Here is a 20,000-nt window from a genome sequence, read left to right as displayed (position 1 = left end):
GCGATGGCACTCTCTGTCTTGCAGCTTGACGAACTCGCCCTGTCTACGAGGAGGGGAATAAGAAGCCGCAGGTCGCCGTCTTGAATGTGGGTTGCTGGGGCGGCCTTCTCTCCACCAATATGCAGGATGCACCAAATTCCATTGATGATCTTGAGCGGCCACGGCAGGAGCAGCTTGACTTGAATCCCCTGTAGCCGGCGCAGGGCTTGAGGGAGGGCTCGTCGCATCCCATCGGGCACGCGACTTGAATGCGGCAGCAGGCGCCGATTTGAGGCAAGGGCGATGGGCGCCTTGAATGGGAGGGGGTGGAGTATCCTGAAGGAGATCCTCATTGATGGCAAAGCAGACCCGGCGCTGGGGCTCGCTTACCACAGCATCAGCCACCGCGGCCGTAGATGGAGGAGGGGAAGCTGGAGGATGCAGATCTGGGGTGGTCAGCGTCAGTTGGGGGAACAGCGAGGCCACCAGCTCCTTCCGCCCGAACTGCGGCGTAGGGAACCCCGGAGGGAACCGCGGAGAGGATGAGGAGGCGCCAGGAGGGGAGGAGGAGGAGTCAGCGGCGGCGGCTATGGTGGCTGCGGGCGCCGGAGTGGCACGCCGCAGGAGCGTGGGTGCGGGGGGCTGCATCTCCAGAAGCTGAGAGTGTTTACATGTACTTGTTCTTAAAGTGCTGAAATGGAATTAGGCACCTGTTGATGCCATGTTTTGTTAAAAAAAAAAACCCTAAGTAGCCGCTCGTGAATGATCCAAACAAATAGGATTTGGCCCAAAGACATGTCCTTACTCCTGCCACTGGCCATTCCACCACTGTCCCCGCAAAGTGGGAGCAACTAGTTAACGAGCGCTTCTTCGGGAGCCTCGCAACGATCAGCATCATTTGGCGTGTTCTCAGTCATTCGCCACGTGTCGCGTTCTGGACGCTTTCTCTGGATTTTATTTTTTTATTTTTTCGCACGCGTTTTCGGCTTTTTAAACGGTTTTTTTCGACGTTTTGGTTTTCCTTCGGTCTTTCTTAGCTTTTCGATAAAAAAACGGTTTTTTTTGCGCGAAAAAACGCATTTTCTTTCGTGAAAGTCACGTTTTTTTCCGCGAGAGGCACGCTTGTGCTTTAGCGAGAGTCAAGGCCGTGCCTTTCGGAAATGAAACAAAAATGCGTTTTCTGTTTTTTTTCGCGAGAGTCACGGTTTTGCTTTCGCGAGAGGCACGATTGTGCTTTCACGAGAGTCACGGCCGTGCCTCTTGAAAGGGAAAAACAAAACGCATTTTCTGTTTTTTGTTCTTTCGCGAGGGTCACGGTTTTGCTTCCGCGAGAGTCACGGCCGTGCCTCTCGGAAAGGAAAAAACAGAACGCGTTTTCTGTTTTTTTTCTTTCGCGAGAGTCATGTTTTTGCTTCCGCGAGAGGCACGGTTGTGCTTTCGCGAGAGTCACGGCCGTGCCTCTCAGAAAGGAAAAAGTACGCGTTTTCTGTTTTTTTTCTTTCATGAGAGTCACTGTTTTGTTTCCGCGAGAGGCATGGTTGTGCTTTCATGAGAGTCACGGCCTTACCTTTAGGAAACGAAAAAAACGTGTTTTTTATGTTTTTTCCTTCCACGAGAGTCACGGTTTTGCTTCCACGAGAGGCACGGGTGTGATTTCGCGAGAGGCACGGGTGTGCCTCTTTCGGAAAGGAAAAAACCGTGCTCCCAGTTTGGTTTTTTCGTCCGGTTTTTTTCATGAAAAAAAGTTCGTTAAAACCTATCAACAGGGAATCTAGTTTTGAAGATCTCGACGCGAGGAATCCAATAATAAAAACGGTTCGAGATTTGGACGCACGGTTTAAAAGATAAAGCGTTTTGAATAAACGAATCTACGAAAAAGGGAAAACTCCCATGTTGCAACAAGTGGCGCGCTGCATCTGCGCCACTTGTCGCGACCTGGAAAAATGAAGTGTTCTTTGCAACGAATATTCCTTAATTAGTAATTTCACCGCAAAGTATAGAAGTTTTAAAAAAAGAAAAAGTTTTGAAAGAAAGAAAAACAGAAGTAATTAATACTTCCTCTATCCGACAATATTTATCGCAGAAATAGATGTAAATAGATGTATTTAAAACTAAAATATGTCTAGATATATTTATTCCTTCAAAGGTATTGCCGAACGTATTCATTTCATCATAAAATAAGTAAACGACTACAGGAGTAATTGGGTGCGGATCTTCGTCAAAATTGCCGTTGTGATGAGTTCCGGCATGTGAATGAAGAACTGTTGTCACCGACTACGTACTACTCTAGCAAGTGGCATGATTCATAGGATTGGTTGTGTTCATTCAATGGCATCATGCTTACTTATCATGCATGGCCGAACTGATCGGCTGTCGCGAAGTCCGCAGATTAATACTCCCTCCGTTCGAAATTATTTGTCTAGAAAATGGATATATCTAGAGTTAAAATACGTCTAGATACATCTATTTCGACGACAAGTAATTCTAAATGAAGAAAGTACGTGTCAGTAACCACTTATGTTGGGCGACAAAAGGATATCCAAGATGACCACTTCCGACCAGGGAAAAGGGAAAGACTGTGCATGCGATGGACGAGTAGACGTTTCTTTTTTCTTTTCTTTGTGCAGGGGAAAGAAGATGTGATGGACGAGTAGGCGTTTTATTTTTGTTTTTGTGGGGAAAAGAAAATGCGGCGGACGAGATTGGTGAATGGTGGTGGCATCTTCATCTTTGGTCAGGCCGTTGGAATATTTCCAAAACTGTTTTATTTGCTTTTACTCGTTATAATAAGTTAAGCCGTGGAATGCATCAGTTCGATATCAAGTATAATACTCTTATATACTCCATCCACCTTAAATCCCTTTTAAGTAAAGTAAATTTATAAAATAACTACTTAAAGGAGAGACGACCAAGCTCGTATCTTATTTTTCAAAACCCAGAAATCTCAGCTCTGCTTTTTTTTTTGAAAAAAAAAGAATCAGCCTCAGCCTTTGCATCAGAACAATGCATGCGACTGTAATCTCAGCTTTGTACCTGGCACTTTCTCTCTATATATACCAGTACCATCGCTCGAACTACGTACCTTCTTCACCTTTGCCATATAGCTTCAGTTACCGTAACGACGTAGTACTGCTGTAAGCTGGATTTGTCTGGACTGAAGCGATGGTGATCTGGTGCGCTGGTGGCTCCCGCGGTCCGTCACGCCGCTCCTGAGCCGTGACGTGTCCCTCTCGCGGCGCCCCGGCCGTCTGCTGCCAAGCGGGGCACACGTACCAAGACACGATCCACACGACAAGCTTCTTCAACTCGCCCCCACTCGACTCCATCGGCGCCGCTCGTCCTTCCTCTTCCGCCCCGGCCAGCCGCCTCTTCCTCCTTCCTTCCCCGGCTCAGCCCGCCGCATCTGCCGTCGTCCCGTTCCGCCAGCCAGCCATCATCTCAGAGTAGTCGTCGTCGTCGTGGTCGTCTGGCTGAGAAGGATGGGAGAGTCGCCGCCACCAACGCCGCCGCCGCCGGCGGCGCCGGCCAAGGTGTACTACGAGGGGTGCCCCGGGTGCGCCATGGAGCGGAGGAAGGAGAGCAGCACGGGGACCCCGTACAAGGAGCTCTTCTTCGTCGGGATCACCACCTTTGCATCATGTCAGTATATACTACTCCCTGTCTACAACCAAGATGATTAAATTACTGGTACTGGCATGGTCGATATCTTGCTCTTGTCTTGTCTTGCTCCTGCGAGCTGGAGTAGTATTTCTTAATTCATCCCTTCTCTCGGTCTTATCTTATACCCACTGCACGTACTCGTTTCTTAATAATAATAATGCTTCTGCGTTCTGCCTCAGTTCTTGCTCGTAGTGGTATCATTCTTGGAGCACATATATGATTGACATATTATAATGTTGTTACTCTGTTGGGTTCCCAACATGACTGATCCTCTCTGCCTGTCCGTCCCTCTGTCTCCATCCATCTTTTTCAGCTTTGCCGATCACGTCGCTGTTCCCGTTTCTCTACTTCATGGTGAGTTCGCCTTCACATACCCATGCCATTTTCCCTTTCTTCATGTAGCTAGCTGGATTTCACTCTTCATTTGGCATGGGTGTTTGTTTTAGGACGCCGATAACTGTCACACGTGTGGCATGTAGTAACATCACCCACACGTTTTGTTTTTACATTAAAGTTGTCATCTAAAAAAAATCTCAAAAAAACTGAAACTTGCCATGCTTCACAACTAAATTTGCTAACAAAAAACATGTGGACGGAATTGCTTTCGTACCACACGTGTGGGCGTTATCATTTGGGTTGTTTTAAGACTCCATAATAGTCCACCTCACCCTAATAAAGTAAATAAATAGAATATGCATGATATTCTCGAACTGCCCAGACATCTGTTCGGTTGGTCGATAGCTAAGACACATCATGTATCTATGCAAAATTTACCTTTTTGCCAGTAAGCTATTTTCACCCGTTTTTAACAAAAAGCAGATGCCATGCAAAATTCAGTGGCATATATAAAGGAGAGCAATTGTCCGTATCCTAGTTATCACCAGCCAACTATTCTTTTTATTTTACTGAACGTTTTTATAACCCCTATGATCTGCTATCTTCCTAAGATATATATTTTGCAAAATAAAAAATAGAAGTACTCAGGTTTTTCCCTTCTCTAAATCAGATACAAGACTTGCACGTTGCTCAAAGAGAAGAAGATATTGGATTCTATGCTGGATTTCTTGGTAAGAGTTTTTGTACTACATAACTGCCATTCTGTACCAACAAAGTTGATGCACATGCCTTTGTTTCACAAATGTACCAACATTAATTCTAATTTTGTACATACATAGTAAAAGTTTCAGTGAGCAACGAAACTCATGCATACTTTGTTTCAGAATAATGTCAATATTCGGTACATAACTGTTACATTTCTACTGTAGGTGCATCATATATGGTTGGTAGAGGTTTCGCATCGATCTTTTGGGGCATGGTTGCAGATCGCATCGGACGGAAGCCTGTAATTGTATTTTCACTTTTCACGGTGTAAGTATTTGTGATACTATCTTTCCCTCCAAACGGATGAAAATTTAGCACAACATTCAATTTTCATTTCCTTGTCTTTTAGAGAGAGAAAAGCGTACACTGATTTCCTCATGCACATTTCAGCATTGTGTTCAACACTTTATTCGGATTAAGTGTGAAATATTGGATGGCTATCACTACAAGGTTGCTTCTTGGTGCACTAAACGGATTTCTAGCACCAATCAAGGTACCTTAAAAAACAAAACTCGAGGGACAGTTGCAGGAATGATCAACAGCTGTTTTTGTTAATCATGTCAAATGTCTATTTCGATAATGTTATGGTTACACGGGGCTGCAGGCTTACTCCATTGAAGTTTGCCGGGATGACGAACAAGCTTTGGGCATATCAATTGTAATTTCAGTTCGACATAAAACACTTAACTACCTATGCATAGTCCATAATAACACCGAAGCATATCATGAACTCAGTTTGATCTTTCATAAACATTCAGGTCAATACAGCATGGGGATTAGGCCTTATAATTGGCCCAGCAATTGGGGGCTACCTTGCTCAGGTAATATCACAGGCGTTAATCATATTCACTGAGATTTTCATTTGACCATTTTTTTTCTACTTATTACCAGCCAGCCAAACAATATCCACACATTTTCCATGACAAGTCAACGTTTGGGAGGTACTCATTTCTCCTATCATTGATTTCTTCATACTAAATGGCATAAATATTTGCCCATTTTCATGTCCGCGATCCCAATCATGCAGGTTCCCATATCTTCTTCCATGTCTTTGCATATCAATTTTCGCAACATTCGCCCTCATAAGCTGCATATGGCTTCCGGTATGTACAACCTGAACTATGCATACTGTATATGTATATCTATTGAGTTTTGTTTGAATGCTATGTATTCACATCGATGCACTAAACAGGAAACACTACACAAGCACGCCAAGTTTGAAATGAGAGCTGAAACGGCTGAAGCTGGCACAACTCAGGAAAGTACAGAGTCACCTAAGAAGAGCTTATGGAAAAATTGGCCGTTGATGTCGTCCATTATCACATATTGTGTCTTCTCCCTTCATGACACTGCATATAGTGAGGTAATATACAGTATGATTAAATCATGATATATAGAAGTTCTCCAAATGGATACTGCAGATCTAGGTGCAGTAAATATATTAGTTCTTTTTTAAAACCGAAAATATATTAATTTTTGACCCATTGTATCTAAAATTTATACATATTTTTCATGCAAAGCTCATCTGCTGCATGCAAGATTAAATTTTCTAACCGTTATTTGTTACAATTCAACATCAGATATTTTCCCTGTGGACTGTAAGTGGTAGAAAATATGGTGGACTTAGCTTTTCATCTAAGGATGTCGGTCAAGTTCTTACAGTGGCAGGTAAGCATAGTTTAATCTATTTATTCCCTAATTTTTTGAACATTTTTACATACCTCTTAGTGATTTAATTTTAAGCTGTAAACATGCAATCTGTTACACTGTAGGTGTCAGTCTTCTTGTATACCAAATCTTTGTTTATCGTTGGCTCAATAATACACTAGGACCTGTAAACTCAACCCGCATTGCATCTGTGAGTTTCTTACTAATGTCACTCTTTTTCTTTATGCCAATTTCAGTTTACTTAATAATTCACTGTCTCCTATTTTTGTAAATTGACCATTAGCATTGCAGGCCCTGTCTATACCAATTATTGCTGCTTATCCCTTTATGACACGCTTGTCAGGAATAAGACTTGGTCTGGCTCTCTATATTGCAGCAATGATTAAAAGCGTTCTCGCTGTAAGTACTTACGAGAATGTTGTTCCTAGGTTTAAGCCATCTTTACTTCTAGCAAATGGTTACATACATGTGCCAATAAATCATCATAGATAAGAATTAGTGCATGTCCAATTCAAATATTTTCCTTTCACGAATGCTCATCGCTGCGATGTTGATCAGATAACTAGAGTTTCCGGCACTTCTCTTCTACAAAACAATGCCGTGGTACGTGGCCAACTTATCTCAGTTCACTGGAACACTGCCTGAGATCTTTCTCACGGAAAACAATATTTTCCAATTCACTAATGTATAAACAAATTCCTCACTTGTGTTGGATCTTATTTTGACAGCCACAAGGGCAAAGAGGTGCTGCGAATGGAATAGCCACAACATTAATGTCCTTGTTCAAGTCTGTCGCTCCAGCAGGGGCAGGTATTCTGTAAGTAGTCTTGCTTTCTTAATCTCCTATTTGTTGGAAAGATAAAGAAGAAGAGTAAAGTATTTGATGATCTGAACTTCCCAGTTTGAACAATGGTTTCTGCCCAAGAATGGGACTGTTGTGGAAATACTGGTTCAGTAAACACAGAGATGCTGCTATTATCCATCATCATTAATATCAGTGCTAGTCTTATTATTACTTTGCTAGTGTAGTGAACCCATGTGGCTGTGTTACCTGAAGATAAATCTAAAATCCTGAAGCAATTCTAATAAGCCATAAATATGTTTTGAAAAAAAGAAGATAAACTTATTGTTGGAAAACGTTTTGTGATTGCAGATTCTCGTGGGCACAGAAGCGCCAGCATGCAGCGTTCTTTCCAGGTAAAAAAAGTGCAGTTCCAGGAAATATATCAATTGCAGCATCACTAGTCTTCTCAGTTCTCAATGGTTAAAGTATAAGTTGTTGTGTTATAATCACTAAATTACGGTAACCAAAAATAGGTAGTACTCCCTCCGTAAAGAAATATAAGAGCGTTTAGATCACTAAAGTACAATGTAAACCAGTTTTGTTTTCCATAAAACTGAACCAGGTGGAATTTAGCATTTCTATCATATGGTTTGAGTGTATCACTGTCGCTTTGTATAGTATATCTCATAATTCGTCATGTGTTTTCAGGTGATCAGATGGTGTTCCTTCTACTGAACGTGACAGAGGTCCTTGGGCTCTTGCTGACCTTCAAGCCTTTCCTGGCAGTCCCCCAACACTACAAGTAAAACCTGACAGAGTACCTGTGTAGGTAGTGCTATAGAGCAGTGCGTGTGTTTGTGTGGCACTGGCATGCTATAAGAGCGAAGACTGAAGAGTCTTCTTTTCTTGTACTTGTAGATGTAGCAGTGTTGTTGGCACTTGTGACCTAAATCAATCAGTCGGCCAATTGCAGTCTTGGCATGCTCTGTTGCTCTCCTAGTTGTTGTTAGCCTATGGTACCTACTGTAGTAAGGAGGAATAGAGGTAACCTGAATGAATCTTTCAATTTCTTGATGCAATTGGGGGGGCGCCGTTTGCCCTGCTTCGGGTCGGAGGAGAAAAAACAGAGAAGTCTGCTCTGGAAAACAGCTCAGGCGACGGGTGCTGAGATTGACTGACAGCAGCAGTAGCGGGTCGCCGTTGCGGTGCGAGCTGCTGAACGATTATTACGATGGGTGTGGTCATGGTGGTGAAACGCGGATTGGTTCTTCGGGTTGTGGTCAGGACTTAGGAGAAGGGGCAGAGCGCTTCGTGCCCCGCGACTTGGAGCCTGCTCGGCGTGCTCGACGCCGACGGCACTCCTCCAGCTTTCGCCGACGGGCGGCGCGAGCGCCCGGCGATGACGCTGTCGGAGGCCTGTGGCGCCGCTCCTCTGTCGCTCGTCGAGTCGTCTCGTAGCGCCGTCCGACCACGCCTTTCCACCCGTACAGAGAAGCACGGTTCGTGCCCGGGTCACGGATCGGATCATAAACGATGGGCTTTTGTGGCCCAAAGCCCCATCTGAAGGCCAGTGGGCTCTAAGAAACATATGGACGCCAGCTTTCACTAAAATCTTGTTCCCCTCAAAAAAAAAATCTTGTTTGTCTCAAAAGAAAAAAACTAAAATCTTGTTCACTTGTCTCAGAAAAATGAACTAAAATTTTGTTCACTTTCCTAAAAACCGAATAGTGAAGTCTTGTTCACGGAAAAAAGAAAAACAAAATTTGAGGGTCATATTCCTGGGTGTGCACCGTGTTCAGAAAAAAAACAGAGAGCTCCCCTGGAAGTTTTTTTTGATTACACGCCATTGCCACCGGAAATTCATGTCCATATTCGTGGTCCTAATAATTATCACGATCAATCTTGACGATCTAAGAAAACCCTCACCGTTTATTATCGATCCATGCGTAGAAGCAAGCGCAATCCAAACTAATTGGAGGATACTTAACTTGACATTTACGCAATTTCATGGAAGCCTGGCAGAAGCATCTGCTAGAGAGACGTAAACTGGGAGGTTTACACGCTTGAGGAACACCCGATTATTATTTATGTGTAAGACACATAGCTTACACATTTCTTGCACGCAAGGGAGCTCTCTCCCCCACTAGAAAGGAACGAGGGACGATATCTCAATTCTCAACCTGCGATGTGACATTGATCTTGTTCGTGCTCTGTGTACCGATTAATGATTCGCAAAACCGCCCACACCGAAGATATGGAAAAACCGTCCTTGATGAGGCGTCTAGTCTAAGTATATTTCCATAGTAGTAGTGTAGGATGTACTACCAGACGAGGTTAAAATTGATCGAACTGGAAATATATCAGAAACGATATGCAGAAATGGATTGCTTAACCCCGTGCACACGTTTCTTGCATTGCATCCACAGTCAAGCAACAGAGAAGAAGCCTCCATATAACGAGTTCACGATCGTCGGGGACATTCGCACATCTGCACACGGTAGCCTGCTGGTCTCTTCATCCATTGCTGAGGTGACGAAGCTAGCTACGTACATTGGATCGGAACACACGCAAGAAGATGGAGGGGGAGGCGAGCAAGAGGCTGGCCACGCTGGTGGGCTGCAACTACGTGGGCACGCGCTACGAGCTCCGCGGCTGCATCAACGACGTCGACGCCGTGCGGGCCGCCCTCGTCGCCCGCTTCGGCTTCGCGCCGGCCGACGTCGCCGTGCTCACCGACGGGGACGGGCGCGGCGCCGAGGTGCTCCCGACGGGGGCCAACATCCGCCGCGCGCTCGCGGACATGGTCGCCCGCGCCGCCCCCGGGGACGTGCTCTTCTTCCACTACAGCGGCCACGGCACGCTCGTCCCGCCGCGCCACGGCGACGGCGGCGCGGAGGAGGAGGCCATCGTGCCCACCGACTTCAACCTCATCACGGACGTGGACTTCCGGCAGCTGGTGGACCGGGTGCCGCCGGGCGCGAGCTTCACCATTGTGTCCGACTCGTGCCACAGCGGCGGCCTCATCGACCAGGAGAAGGAGCAGATCGGGCCCTCCGTCGGCTCCGGCCCCGGCGCGCCGTCCGCGCGCACCGCCCGGTTCCTTCCCTACGGCGCGCTCCTGGACCACCTCTCCGCCGTCTCGGGCATGCCTTCCTCCCACCACGTCGCCGACCACCTCGTGGCGCTCTTCGGCGCCGACGCCAGCGCCAAGTTCCACGTTCACGGCGGCGGCGGCAACGGCAGCGCCCTGTCCACCACGCCCGCACCGGCGCCAACGCCGCCGCGCCCGGACGAGGGCATCCTGCTGAGCGGGTGCCAGACGAACGAGACCTCTGCGGACGTGCCGGCGTACGAGGCCAGCGGAGGCAAGGCATGCGGGGCGTTCAGCAGCGCGGTGCAGAGCGTGCTGGCGGCGCACCAGGCGCCGCTGAGCAACCGGGAGCTCGTGGCGAAGGCCAGGGCGGTGCTGGAAGAGCAGGGGTTCGAGCAGCACCCGTGCCTCTACTGCACCGACGCCAACGCCGAGGCGCCGTTCCTTTCGCAGGACAAGAAGGAGGAGACAGCGGTGGGCGCGGCAAGCCCGGCCATGTCGCCGGCGCTGCTGTAGAGCACGTTCAGCTCACGAGCTATGGAGCGGGCATGCGTTCCTCATGTGTCATGTTTTACTGTTCCCGCGCACGTCGGATTGGATGAGGGGCCAAACTCACGTGCTATATTGTTTGTGTGTGGGTCAAGTGTATAAGTGTGTGTATTATATATACACGGATTTGTTATGACTCACTTGCACATACTGATGTGTCATTATTGTAGCTTCAAAGTTATGAAATCTTCACTTACAACTCTGCCTTTGCTTCTTGTATGTTTTTTTTTTCTTGTTTTGCTTATATGTGATGACTTTATCAATTTTAAAATGTGGTGTGGGCTTAGTATATCGAAAGTGCTCATGAGTTTACAGTGTGCATGTGTACATTCGAAATAATGAATGTATATGCATGTATGTAAGCATCTATCGATTACACTATGTTAAAAAGATAAATAAACATGCGGATGCAAAAGAAAAAACTATGTCTTTGTTTCTTGCCGTTTTCTTCATCCTTGTTAATACGTCAGTGCATGTCTACAAACTCTTTTAATCATTTTCCGTTTTAGTGTACAGTGATTTTTACACGTCATGATTTTTTTAAATTGCATGAATAGCAATTTTACATTTTTATGAACACATTCCAGGTGGAATGAACATTTTGAAAAATGGTATAAATATCTTGTATATGCTATGAAAATGTTAAAAAAGCCTGTAAACAAAATTTTACATTTCTAGAACATCTAAAAAATCATGAACATATTTTTAAATAGGTGACCATTTTTTTAAATGCACAAACAATTTCTCTAACATGTGAACATTTCCATAAATGCTGTGCCTCTGTTTTTAAATACATACTAACAGTTTTTATATGTCATAGACATTTCAAAAAATTGGTCAAACAATTTTTCACTTCTCATGTACATTTTCTAGAAAATGCCATGAATAATTTTTTCAGCACGTAAACATTTTTGTGGATGGTAATAATATTTTTCTAAATGTCATGATCATTTTTATAAATGTGTGAAAGTATTGAAATGCCATATTTTTTTAATTAAAAAGGCAAATAGTTGTTTTTAAAGTTTGTTCTCATTTTTTGTGAGTATATTTTTTCTTTTATGATGATTTATTTAAATATTTGATGCATATTATTTTTATACTTTTTAGAATATTTTGAAATATCTACTATTAAAAGGGAGTTGGTTGAATCACCAAACAAAAGGGAGTTGGTGGGTTTGCCTTGGCTTCTCCGCAATTTTTCTTCCCACGTATCCCTCCCCCTTTTATTTCTTGTTGATTCTTTTTGTAAATCTTAATCGGTGCAGTAGAAAAAAAACCAACAGGAATTTCGAGTAATCTAAACAAAATTTATGATTTCTAAAAACCATGTATTACATTAATTCAATCAAATTAAATAAAATTTTATTAAATCTCAACTAAATCAAAACTTTCATTGCATTCCCTACGTACCCAAATCAAATTAAATCTTATCAAAGGCTTAACTAAAGCAAAACTTTCCTTGCCTTTTCCTGCTCATACACAAATCAAATTAAATCTTACCAAAATAAAGAATATGGTGAGCATAAGATATTTGTAAGACAAGATGGATGTTGAACCAGTAGAATATGTATGCCCTAATTGTAACACATGGATAATTAACTAATATGTGTATAAAGGAGGTAAAATTAAAACAAAAAGAAGCAAAGGGTGCGAAGGCTACACCTATGGCCAGCTAACGCAATGGATACCAGTCAAACGCACACCATATTCAATAAGCAAAGGGTGCGTTCTTTTTGAGTATTTTTTAGTTTTCGGTATTTCGTTTTTTATTAATTCTTTATTTCTTTTTATTACTTCATTTTGTGTTCCCTTTATCCTTATATTTATTTGTTCAAATTTTGAGTTTGTGAACATTTTTTGAGACTCACAAATGTTTCATGGATCCATTAACAATTTTAAAGTTTCTGAAAGTTTTTCAAATTTTGTGAAAAAAATTCAGTCCATAAAATATTTAGAAATTCACGGACATTTGTTGAATTTCACAATATTTTTTCAAAATTCATGAACATTTTCCAAATTAGTGAAACTTATGAAATCTGGTAATACTTTCTATAATTCAAGAAACTTTTTTTTTAATTTGTGTGTCTTTAAAATTCAATAACATTTTGATTTCATGAACATCTTTTGAATTTGCAAACATTAGTTCAAAATCACTTTTATTTTCTGAATTCATAAATATTTTGGAAACTTGTGATTTGTTATTACGATTCCTGAACATTTTTTGAATTCATGAAAAAATTATTGAACTCGCAAACATTTCTCACATTGGGATCTTCGAAGCTATATCACATTTTGATAGGTTTCGACCTTTTTTTAGGGAAAATCTATGCTTCCAGCTAGTAGTAACTCGTGCTTTAGTGTGAATTAATTTGTGCTGCCAACACAAACTAAGTTTTGTTAGGAACGTAGTATTTATCCAAACCAAGCATGATTAAGAACTAAAAAATATAGCACTTGTATATGTTTCTCATGTATTAAGTGCAGCCAAATTCGATTTATTCCTCACATGGTATACAATAAGAGAATGCAGCCACAACAATTGAACATCGCATTGCAGAATTGAACCAAGCAGTTAACTGAACACCACAACAAATGAACCAAACGTTAACTAAGCACCACATTGCACAATATAACATACTCCTAATAGAAGATCAGACATTTAACCAAACCAAGCATGCTTAACAACTTGGAAATATAGAAATTATATTTGTTTCTCATGTATTTAGTACAGCCAAATTCGATTTATTCCTCACATGGCATACAATAAGAGAATGCAGCCACAACAATTGAACATCACATTGCAGAATTGAACCAAGCAGTTAACTAAACACCACAACAAATGAACCAAACGTTAACTGAGCACCACATTGCACAATATAACATACTCCTAATAGAAGATCAGACAATTAACCAGACCAAGCATGCTTAAAAACTTGGAAATATAGCAATTGTATTTGTTTCTCATGTATTTAGTACAACCAAATTCGATTTATTCCTCACATGGTACTCCCTCCGTCCGGGAAAAGTTGTCTCCGTAACGTTTTTGCAAAAAACTCCTCCCCAGACTTCCGACATAACCCGCACTCCTCGTCTTCTCCGGTCGACACTCCGCCGCTCCGACACAGGCGCATGGACGCCGGAGCTGCCCTGCGCCGCTGCTCTCCTGCTCTCCCGTGTGTCCTCCACCACCGCCGCAGCTGCCTCTTCCGCCGCTCCCTTCTGCCTCGCGCAGAATCCCTGCCTCCCTTGCCTGCCTCCCGAATCTCTCCTCTTTTTCCCCAAAAATCATTTCTTCTTCCTCCCGCCGCATCTCCTGCTCGCGCCCACTCCGTCCCTCCTAGCGTTGATGGAAGAAGCGTGGCGGGCCCTTGGCTCGGCGGTCGGCTACGCTGCCTTCCGCCCCCGCCTTCCCCCGGCGCCGCCGCCCCGGCACCCGTGGCGTGGGGTGCGGCCGTGATGGCGCGCCGGGAGACGGTGGCCAAGGAGTCGTCCGCGCAGGCGGTGAGCCGGATCGTGTCCAGTTGCGCCAACTCGACCGGCCTGGCCCCTGTCCACCCGTCGTCGACGCCAACGCCGTCATCTCGCTTGCCTCCACCGCGGGCCGGCTGGTCAAGATGCCAGAGGTGCTCGAGGAGGTGCGCGACGCCACAGCGCTCTGGAGGCTCGCGCTCCTGCCCACCCCCGTCGAGACCATCGAGCAAGAGAGGTCGAATGTTTACTTTAGCCGGCCCAGACCCTTGTATTGCTGCTTTCATTTGCTGAATAGAGCTTAAACTCTGCACTTTCATGGACTGAAGTTCATTTTTCTTGATGCTCTCTACATTGCTGTATTCAGTAGGGCCAGCTCGAACCGTGTGCACCAGGAAGAAGGCTAGCTCGAACATTGTTTGGTGAAGCAAGCAGCTGAGCTGGTTTTGTTCTTGTCGCCTTGGATTGTGCAGCGATTGGAGGAGGACTTGGTGCAGAGGAATGGAGTACGAGTACGGATGCTGCTTCCGTTGATCTCAGGTGAGCTTGCTAGACGAGTACAGATGCGTCCTTGGTGATTTTAAAACTACTGTTAGCCATGGAATTTGAGAGAGCAACCACACATTGAAACATCATTGGGCATACAGTATGCTTTGATCTCCAATGTTCAACTACTATTAGCTTGAGATGAACATACAGTATGCTTGACTGTATAACTGTAAATTTTCCTGAACATATGCTTAAGATGAACATACATATGCTTGACTGAAATAGCTGTTCATACACCTGGAAATGTTACTATGGGTGAAATTACCATTAAAAATGTATAACAATATTTGGAGTATTTATGATGATCAAAGTGTTTCTTACTCAAGTGTAATTGTTGCCTCGTCCACCATTTAGTATTCCCTGCTTGACTCAAGCTCAGAATTTAGGAGTAGAATAGAGTAGGCTTCAATTTGTCAGAACTGAATTTTAGTCACTGAAAATATGACAGTGGAGTACTGTTCAAACTGTATTCACTGTCTAAATTTCATTGATGTCAAATTTTATTTATGTGTCAAGTTTGACATCAACTTGACAGATCAAAACCAGACAGAAATTGACAGGTTTTGGAAGAAAATGACAGGTTCTGAACATCAACTTGACTGAATAATATAGTGTTAATTCTGATTGTTAACAGTAGAATAATACAGTTAATAGCAGTGTAATGGAGTGAGAAATCTTACTGTAAATTCAGTTACTGTAGTTACTGAAACTTCACTGTAAACTTCCAGTACACAAAATTTAGTTATCTTTTTAGTAGGAAAATTTCTGTAACAAATTTCAGAAGCTTGTATTTTCACACATATTGTGCTCTAGCTGATACATCTGCGTGTTCTAGCATTCTCCTTCCAATGCATACCGATATGAAACTTTCTTTTTGTTTAATTTGTTGAGCTATTGCTGCTGTAGTCGGACCCTTCCCCGGACCCTGCGCAAGCGGGAGCTACATGCACCGGGCTGCCCCCTTTTTTTTATTGCTGCTACTTAATCAAACAATGCATACCGATCTGCTGCTGCTTATGTTTGGGACTTTGGGGTGCTGCATCAATGTGCATCAAACATGATTAAGTTTTTTTTGCTGTGATAATCCAAAATGCTTCAGACTGCTAGATTCAGTTTCTAGTGATAATCCAAAATGCTTCAGACTGCATAAAATGCTTCGTTTGCTGTGATAATCCGAAATGCTTCTTTTGAGTACAGTAGCTGTCAAATTTAGCCTATCTTGAGCTTGGGCTTGAGAGCTTCTTTAGCAAGATCACTGAATGCAGTGTACTCCGCTGGAGCTTCTTTAGCCTATCTTGAGCTTGAACTTGGGAGCTATCTTGAGCTTGTGAGTATATTTGTACGTTTGCTCACAATGGTGTACTGAAAATTGCAAGTTATATAGTGTAGTGTTTTGTAAATTCAGACTAGATTTGAGCAAGATAAACTTTACTGTTATGATTGATAAAGAAAACTTTAGTGTTATTTAGATTCAGTGCAAGTAAAGGAAAATTTAATAAAAAAATTCACTGTCAAAACTGAAACATGCAGGATGTGGTATTAATGTAGTGTTATGCATTTCTTTATCAATCATCCTGATGCCGTCGTGTGGACATGTGGTAGCACTGAATAATGAATTTGTGTTAACAATGAATTTGAGGACATGTGGATACTGAATTTGTGTGGACATGTGCTAGCATTTTCTTTATCAATCATTGGTTCATGTAAGTACTATAGACCTTCTACATATAATCTGAATATATAGAAGCATGTCTTTATCAATCATTTTCTTCTCTAGAGGAGTAACATTGCCTCATCAATGGTGAGATAAACAGTGGTATTGGATATTTTCAGTAGAATCACTAATGGAGATAATGGATAGTGCAAAGGCCAATATGATCTTCTTATTTAACTAATCACCAAGACATACCCTAGTTAGTCTTGAGGAATCTGGTGGAATCATATTGCTTGTTTCCAAAATAAATTGATTGATTGTGCACTGAAAATTGATTGATTTTTTTAGCAAATTTAGATATGTTTATTTGTTGTTAGAAGAATCTTTGACTAGTTACAAGACAAATTCCTGATCTGTTATTTTTTAACTTTGCAAATAATCTATTTCATTTAAACTACAGTTGTACAACAATGAAGCAAATAATCTACTGCAGTTTGATCTACTGCAAATTACCGAATCAATTGACAGCTACTCCTGGTTATCAATTTGATCTTCATTTGCATAAACATGGTTGGTGCCTGCACTATTTACTGAAAATAAACCATTATTTACTGAAGATAAACCTGGTTGACCTTCATTTGCATAAACCTGGTTTGTGCTTGCACTATTTACTGAAAATAAACCATTATTTACTGAAGTTAAACCTGGTTGATCTTCATTTGCATAACTTGGTTGAGTATTACAGAGCAATTGACAGCAAATTGATCTGGTTGGAATTCAGATAGCAATAGTAACAGTTAACTGAACTTCTTTTTTTGTAACATTTCTTCAGAGGACATGATCAATTGTGTTTAAAATTACAGAGCAAGAAAGGTCCGGCACTGGAGATGAAAAAGCAAGGAGCCTTGTACTTCTTCTCACCGACAGCAGCACGAGCAGGGGACCTCCGGCGACAGCACACCAGCAGGTGACCTCCGGGCGGCTACACGAGCAAGGGACCAGTAGCAACTTGCAGAGCAGCAGGGGAAAGAGCTCGAGCTTGAGGTCCAGGACGAGCTTGAGGGAGCTCGAGGTCCAGGCGCGGCCGGAACTTGCGGTTGAGGCGCTCGAGACCCAGGCGCGCACAGGTCCTGGCCGGCGGCGGCACAGATCCTGGGTGGCGGAGGGGATATTGGCCGCGCAGGCCTGGCGGCGGAGGCCCAGGTCCTGGGTGGCGGAGGAGCACGTCCTGCGTAGCGGCGGAGCAAGCAATTGGGTGGTGCAGGTCCTGGGTGGCGGAGGACCACGTACTTGGCGGCGGCGGAGCAAGCAATTGGGCGGCACAGGACCTAGGCGTCGGAGGAGCACATCTTGGGCGGCGACGGAGCAAGAAATTGGGCGGCGCAGGTCCTGGGCGGCGGAGGAGCAAGCCCTGGGCAGCGCCGGCGTAGGCCCCCGGCGGCGACTTGCCCTGGCGACGCGCACGGGTGACGGACAGAGGAAGAATGAAGGAAAAGGCGACCTGTTTGTAACAGATTTTAAGCTACGATGGCGTTTTTGCAAAATTCGCAGTACACTAAGTTGTGGACAACTTTTTCCGGACGGAGGGAGTATACAATAAAAGAATGCAGCCACAACAGTTGAACATCGCATTGCAGAATTGAACCAAGCAGTTAACTAAACACCACAACAAGTGAACCAAGCCACAACAAATGAACCAAACAGTTAACTAAACACCAATTGAACAATATAACATACTCCTAATAGAAGATCAGACAGTTAACCAAACCAAGCATACTTAACAACTTGGAAATATTACACCCTGAAGAATTGAACATCACATTTGCATAATTGAACCAAGAAGTTAATTGAACACCACATTGCAAGACATATAGAACATATACACTATAGCAGAAGATTGCATGGTGAAAGTAGATAGCACAATTCACTAGAATTTGTTAAGAAAAGGCAGTAGCTAGCAAACTAAGCATGGGTCCTTATAGTGAGCTAATAAGACAAGCTACTCCTCATTGTCGGAGATATCAATGACGATTGGCTCCTTGGACATGGAAGAGGGCGAGGCCTCCGCATCGTGGGTGCCCTCGTTGTAATGGTGAGTTGCCTGAGCCGCTCCGGGCACCAACCTACTGGCTCTCGAGATGAGGTAAGCACGTGCACGCTGAGAAAACACCTTGTAGTCTTCATCGAAGGCACCGACGGTGGCCTCGAGAAAACGCCACAAACTATCGTTTAAAGCAGCCAACCGCGTCGCGGCGTCGGCGCGCGAGGCGTCAATGGTGCCCTCGACGGCGAGGTGCTCCTCCAAGATCTGGGGGTCGGCACGAATGACATCCATCACGACCTCATCCGCGCGTGTGGCCGCGATTTGCTTCTCCGCTGCCAAATGCTTCTTGAGGTCTTGGCTATACTGCGTGCACCAATTCTTAGGCTGGCGCTTATTTGGTGGAGGGGTCGGTGATTTGGGTGGAAGGTGTCGCGCTCGCGCCGACGATCGGGGCATGTGGGTTGTGGAAGAAGGAGGAGGATGGGGGTCGGGTGTGGATTACCTGCCTGGATAGGCGAGGCCGAGCAGCGTGAAGGAGGGTCGCCGGCGAGGAGGCGGCGGCGCTGCAAGCAAGGAGTGAAGGTTTCAATTTGGAAAGGAAGGCAGAAAAGGGGAAATGTGGCTTTTGGTAAGGGGGAGAGGGCGGGGAGGTAGATATTTCCGTGGAAACCGAAAATTTGGAATCGCTTTAGCCAAAAAACTGGCGCGCAAAGTGTCATCAGACATGGTCCCTTATTCACACACGGTCCGAAGATATTTTGTGCTGCATCTCACACGGTTGGTTATAATAAACTGTGTGGGATCTACTTGATTTTTCGTCTTGATTTGAATTACATAATGGGGTCATAGCGGCCATGGACGGTGTTTGAATTGCTAGAACTTTTATTTGCAGTGATCATAAAAGAATTGGAATTATTCAGGGTTCGTTTGGACATTTTTATGCATTAAGTGAGTTTTCAATGCATTTATGTGCATAATTCAAATTTGAACTACATGGACATGCTCCAGTGCATATAAATTGGTTGAAAAAACAAATCTTTGTCCTTGGGTGCATGCTTAGGTCCCATGCAAGAAATGGGAATGAATGTCAAACACCCTGCCACCGTCACTGGCCGCAAACATTGAGATATCTGGTTTTTAAATTTTAGTAAATCCAAAACTCGTCTGAAATTCATGAAACTTGGCATGCTATCATGGAGCGTCATCAACATGCTGTGGTAAAGTTTTTGTCCCATTTGGGGCAGGTTTGGGTATATGCTTCTCATAAACCAGAGCTTCTCACAACAAGCATGATGGTTTCGGTAGGGAACGCCCCAACTTTGGGGACGAAACGATATCCATTGCCTCTAATTGCTTTCAATTTTTTTCTTGTGTCAACATAGAACAATACGAGTGTTGTGTTATTTTTTGTGATTTTTCGGGGTTCGTTTGGACATTTGTATGCATTAAGTGA

At 43.9% G+C, this 20,000-nt stretch overlaps 3 protein-coding genes and 1 pseudogene across 5 annotated transcripts; all 4 read left to right on the top strand.

Annotated features, from left to right (window-relative positions):
- Nucleotides 1-3,056: 3,056 nt before the first annotated feature.
- On the top strand, nt 3,057-8,167 carry LOC125508657 (protein ZINC INDUCED FACILITATOR-LIKE 1). 2 transcript variants are annotated; one of them, XM_048673419.2, is made up of 17 exons: nt 3,057-3,618; nt 3,953-3,993; nt 4,646-4,706; nt 4,905-5,007; nt 5,131-5,233; nt 5,345-5,398; nt 5,499-5,561; nt 5,632-5,681; nt 5,768-5,843; nt 5,933-6,103; nt 6,321-6,408; nt 6,513-6,598; nt 6,700-6,807; nt 6,967-7,011; nt 7,137-7,218; nt 7,562-7,605; nt 7,901-8,167. In XM_048673419.2, the coding sequence occupies exons 1-17, from the start codon at nt 3,459-3,461 to the stop codon at nt 7,925-7,927; spliced, it is 1,362 nt and encodes a 453-aa protein (XP_048529376.1). In that variant the 5' UTR covers nt 3,057-3,458; the 3' UTR covers nt 7,928-8,167. The 2 variants fall into 2 exon arrangements, with proteins under 2 accessions (XP_048529376.1, XP_048529377.2); XM_048673420.2 differs by having other exon boundaries at nt 3,059-3,618; nt 7,137-7,225.
- A 1,490-nt stretch (nt 8,168-9,657) lies between these two features.
- Nucleotides 9,658-10,965, top strand: MC9 (metacaspase 9). The gene has a single exon (XM_087525943.1). It carries the CDS (start codon nt 9,768-9,770, stop codon nt 10,797-10,799), a length of 1,032 nt encoding a protein of 343 aa, XP_087382069.1. The 5' UTR covers nt 9,658-9,767; the 3' UTR covers nt 10,800-10,965.
- A 2,901-nt stretch (nt 10,966-13,866) lies between these two features.
- LOC147971174 (uncharacterized) lies at nt 13,867-14,804 on the top strand (annotated as a pseudogene). Its single transcript, XR_015604569.1, has 2 exons — nt 13,867-14,538; nt 14,668-14,804. The product of XR_015604569.1 is annotated as an uncharacterized LOC147971174 (transcript).
- Nucleotides 14,675-18,129, top strand: LOC125555910 (uncharacterized). The gene is made up of 2 exons (XM_048718713.2): nt 14,675-14,840; nt 17,367-18,129. The coding sequence occupies exons 1-2, from the start codon at nt 14,819-14,821 to the stop codon at nt 18,101-18,103; spliced, it is 759 nt and encodes a 252-aa protein (XP_048574670.1). The 5' UTR covers nt 14,675-14,818; the 3' UTR covers nt 18,104-18,129.
- Nucleotides 18,130-20,000: the final 1,871 nt, after the last annotated feature.

Source organism: Triticum urartu, chromosome 5A (genome assembly GCF_056163025.1).
Source record: "Triticum urartu cultivar PI428250 chromosome 5A, HENAU_Tu73, whole genome shotgun sequence".
In the NCBI taxonomy this organism is placed as follows: Eukaryota; Viridiplantae; Streptophyta; class Magnoliopsida; order Poales; family Poaceae; genus Triticum; species Triticum urartu.
This window is presented reverse-complemented; position numbering and strand designations above follow the sequence as displayed.

Excerpts from the sequence above, each read along its gene's own strand:
- LOC125508657 (XM_048673420.2), top strand. The coding sequence starts at position 3,459 with ATGGGAGAGTCGCCGCCACCAACGCCGCCGCCGCCGGCGGCGCCGGCC. Across the intron at positions 3,994-4,645 it reads TCCCGTTTCTCTACTTCATG|ATACAAGACTTGCACGTTGC; the intron begins GTGAGTTCGCCT and ends TCTCTAAATCAG. Across the intron at positions 7,012-7,136 it reads TTCTACAAAACAATGCCGTG|CCACAAGGGCAAAGAGGTGC; the intron begins GTACGTGGCCAA and ends TTATTTTGACAG.
- MC9 (XM_087525943.1), top strand. The coding sequence starts at position 9,768 with ATGGAGGGGGAGGCGAGCAAGAGGCTGGCCACGCTGGTGGGCTGCAAC.
- LOC125555910 (XM_048718713.2), top strand. The coding sequence starts at position 14,819 with ATGCTGCTTCCGTTGATCTCAG. Across the intron at positions 14,841-17,366 it reads GCTGCTTCCGTTGATCTCAG|AGCAAGAAAGGTCCGGCACT; the intron begins GTGAGCTTGCTA and ends TTAAAATTACAG.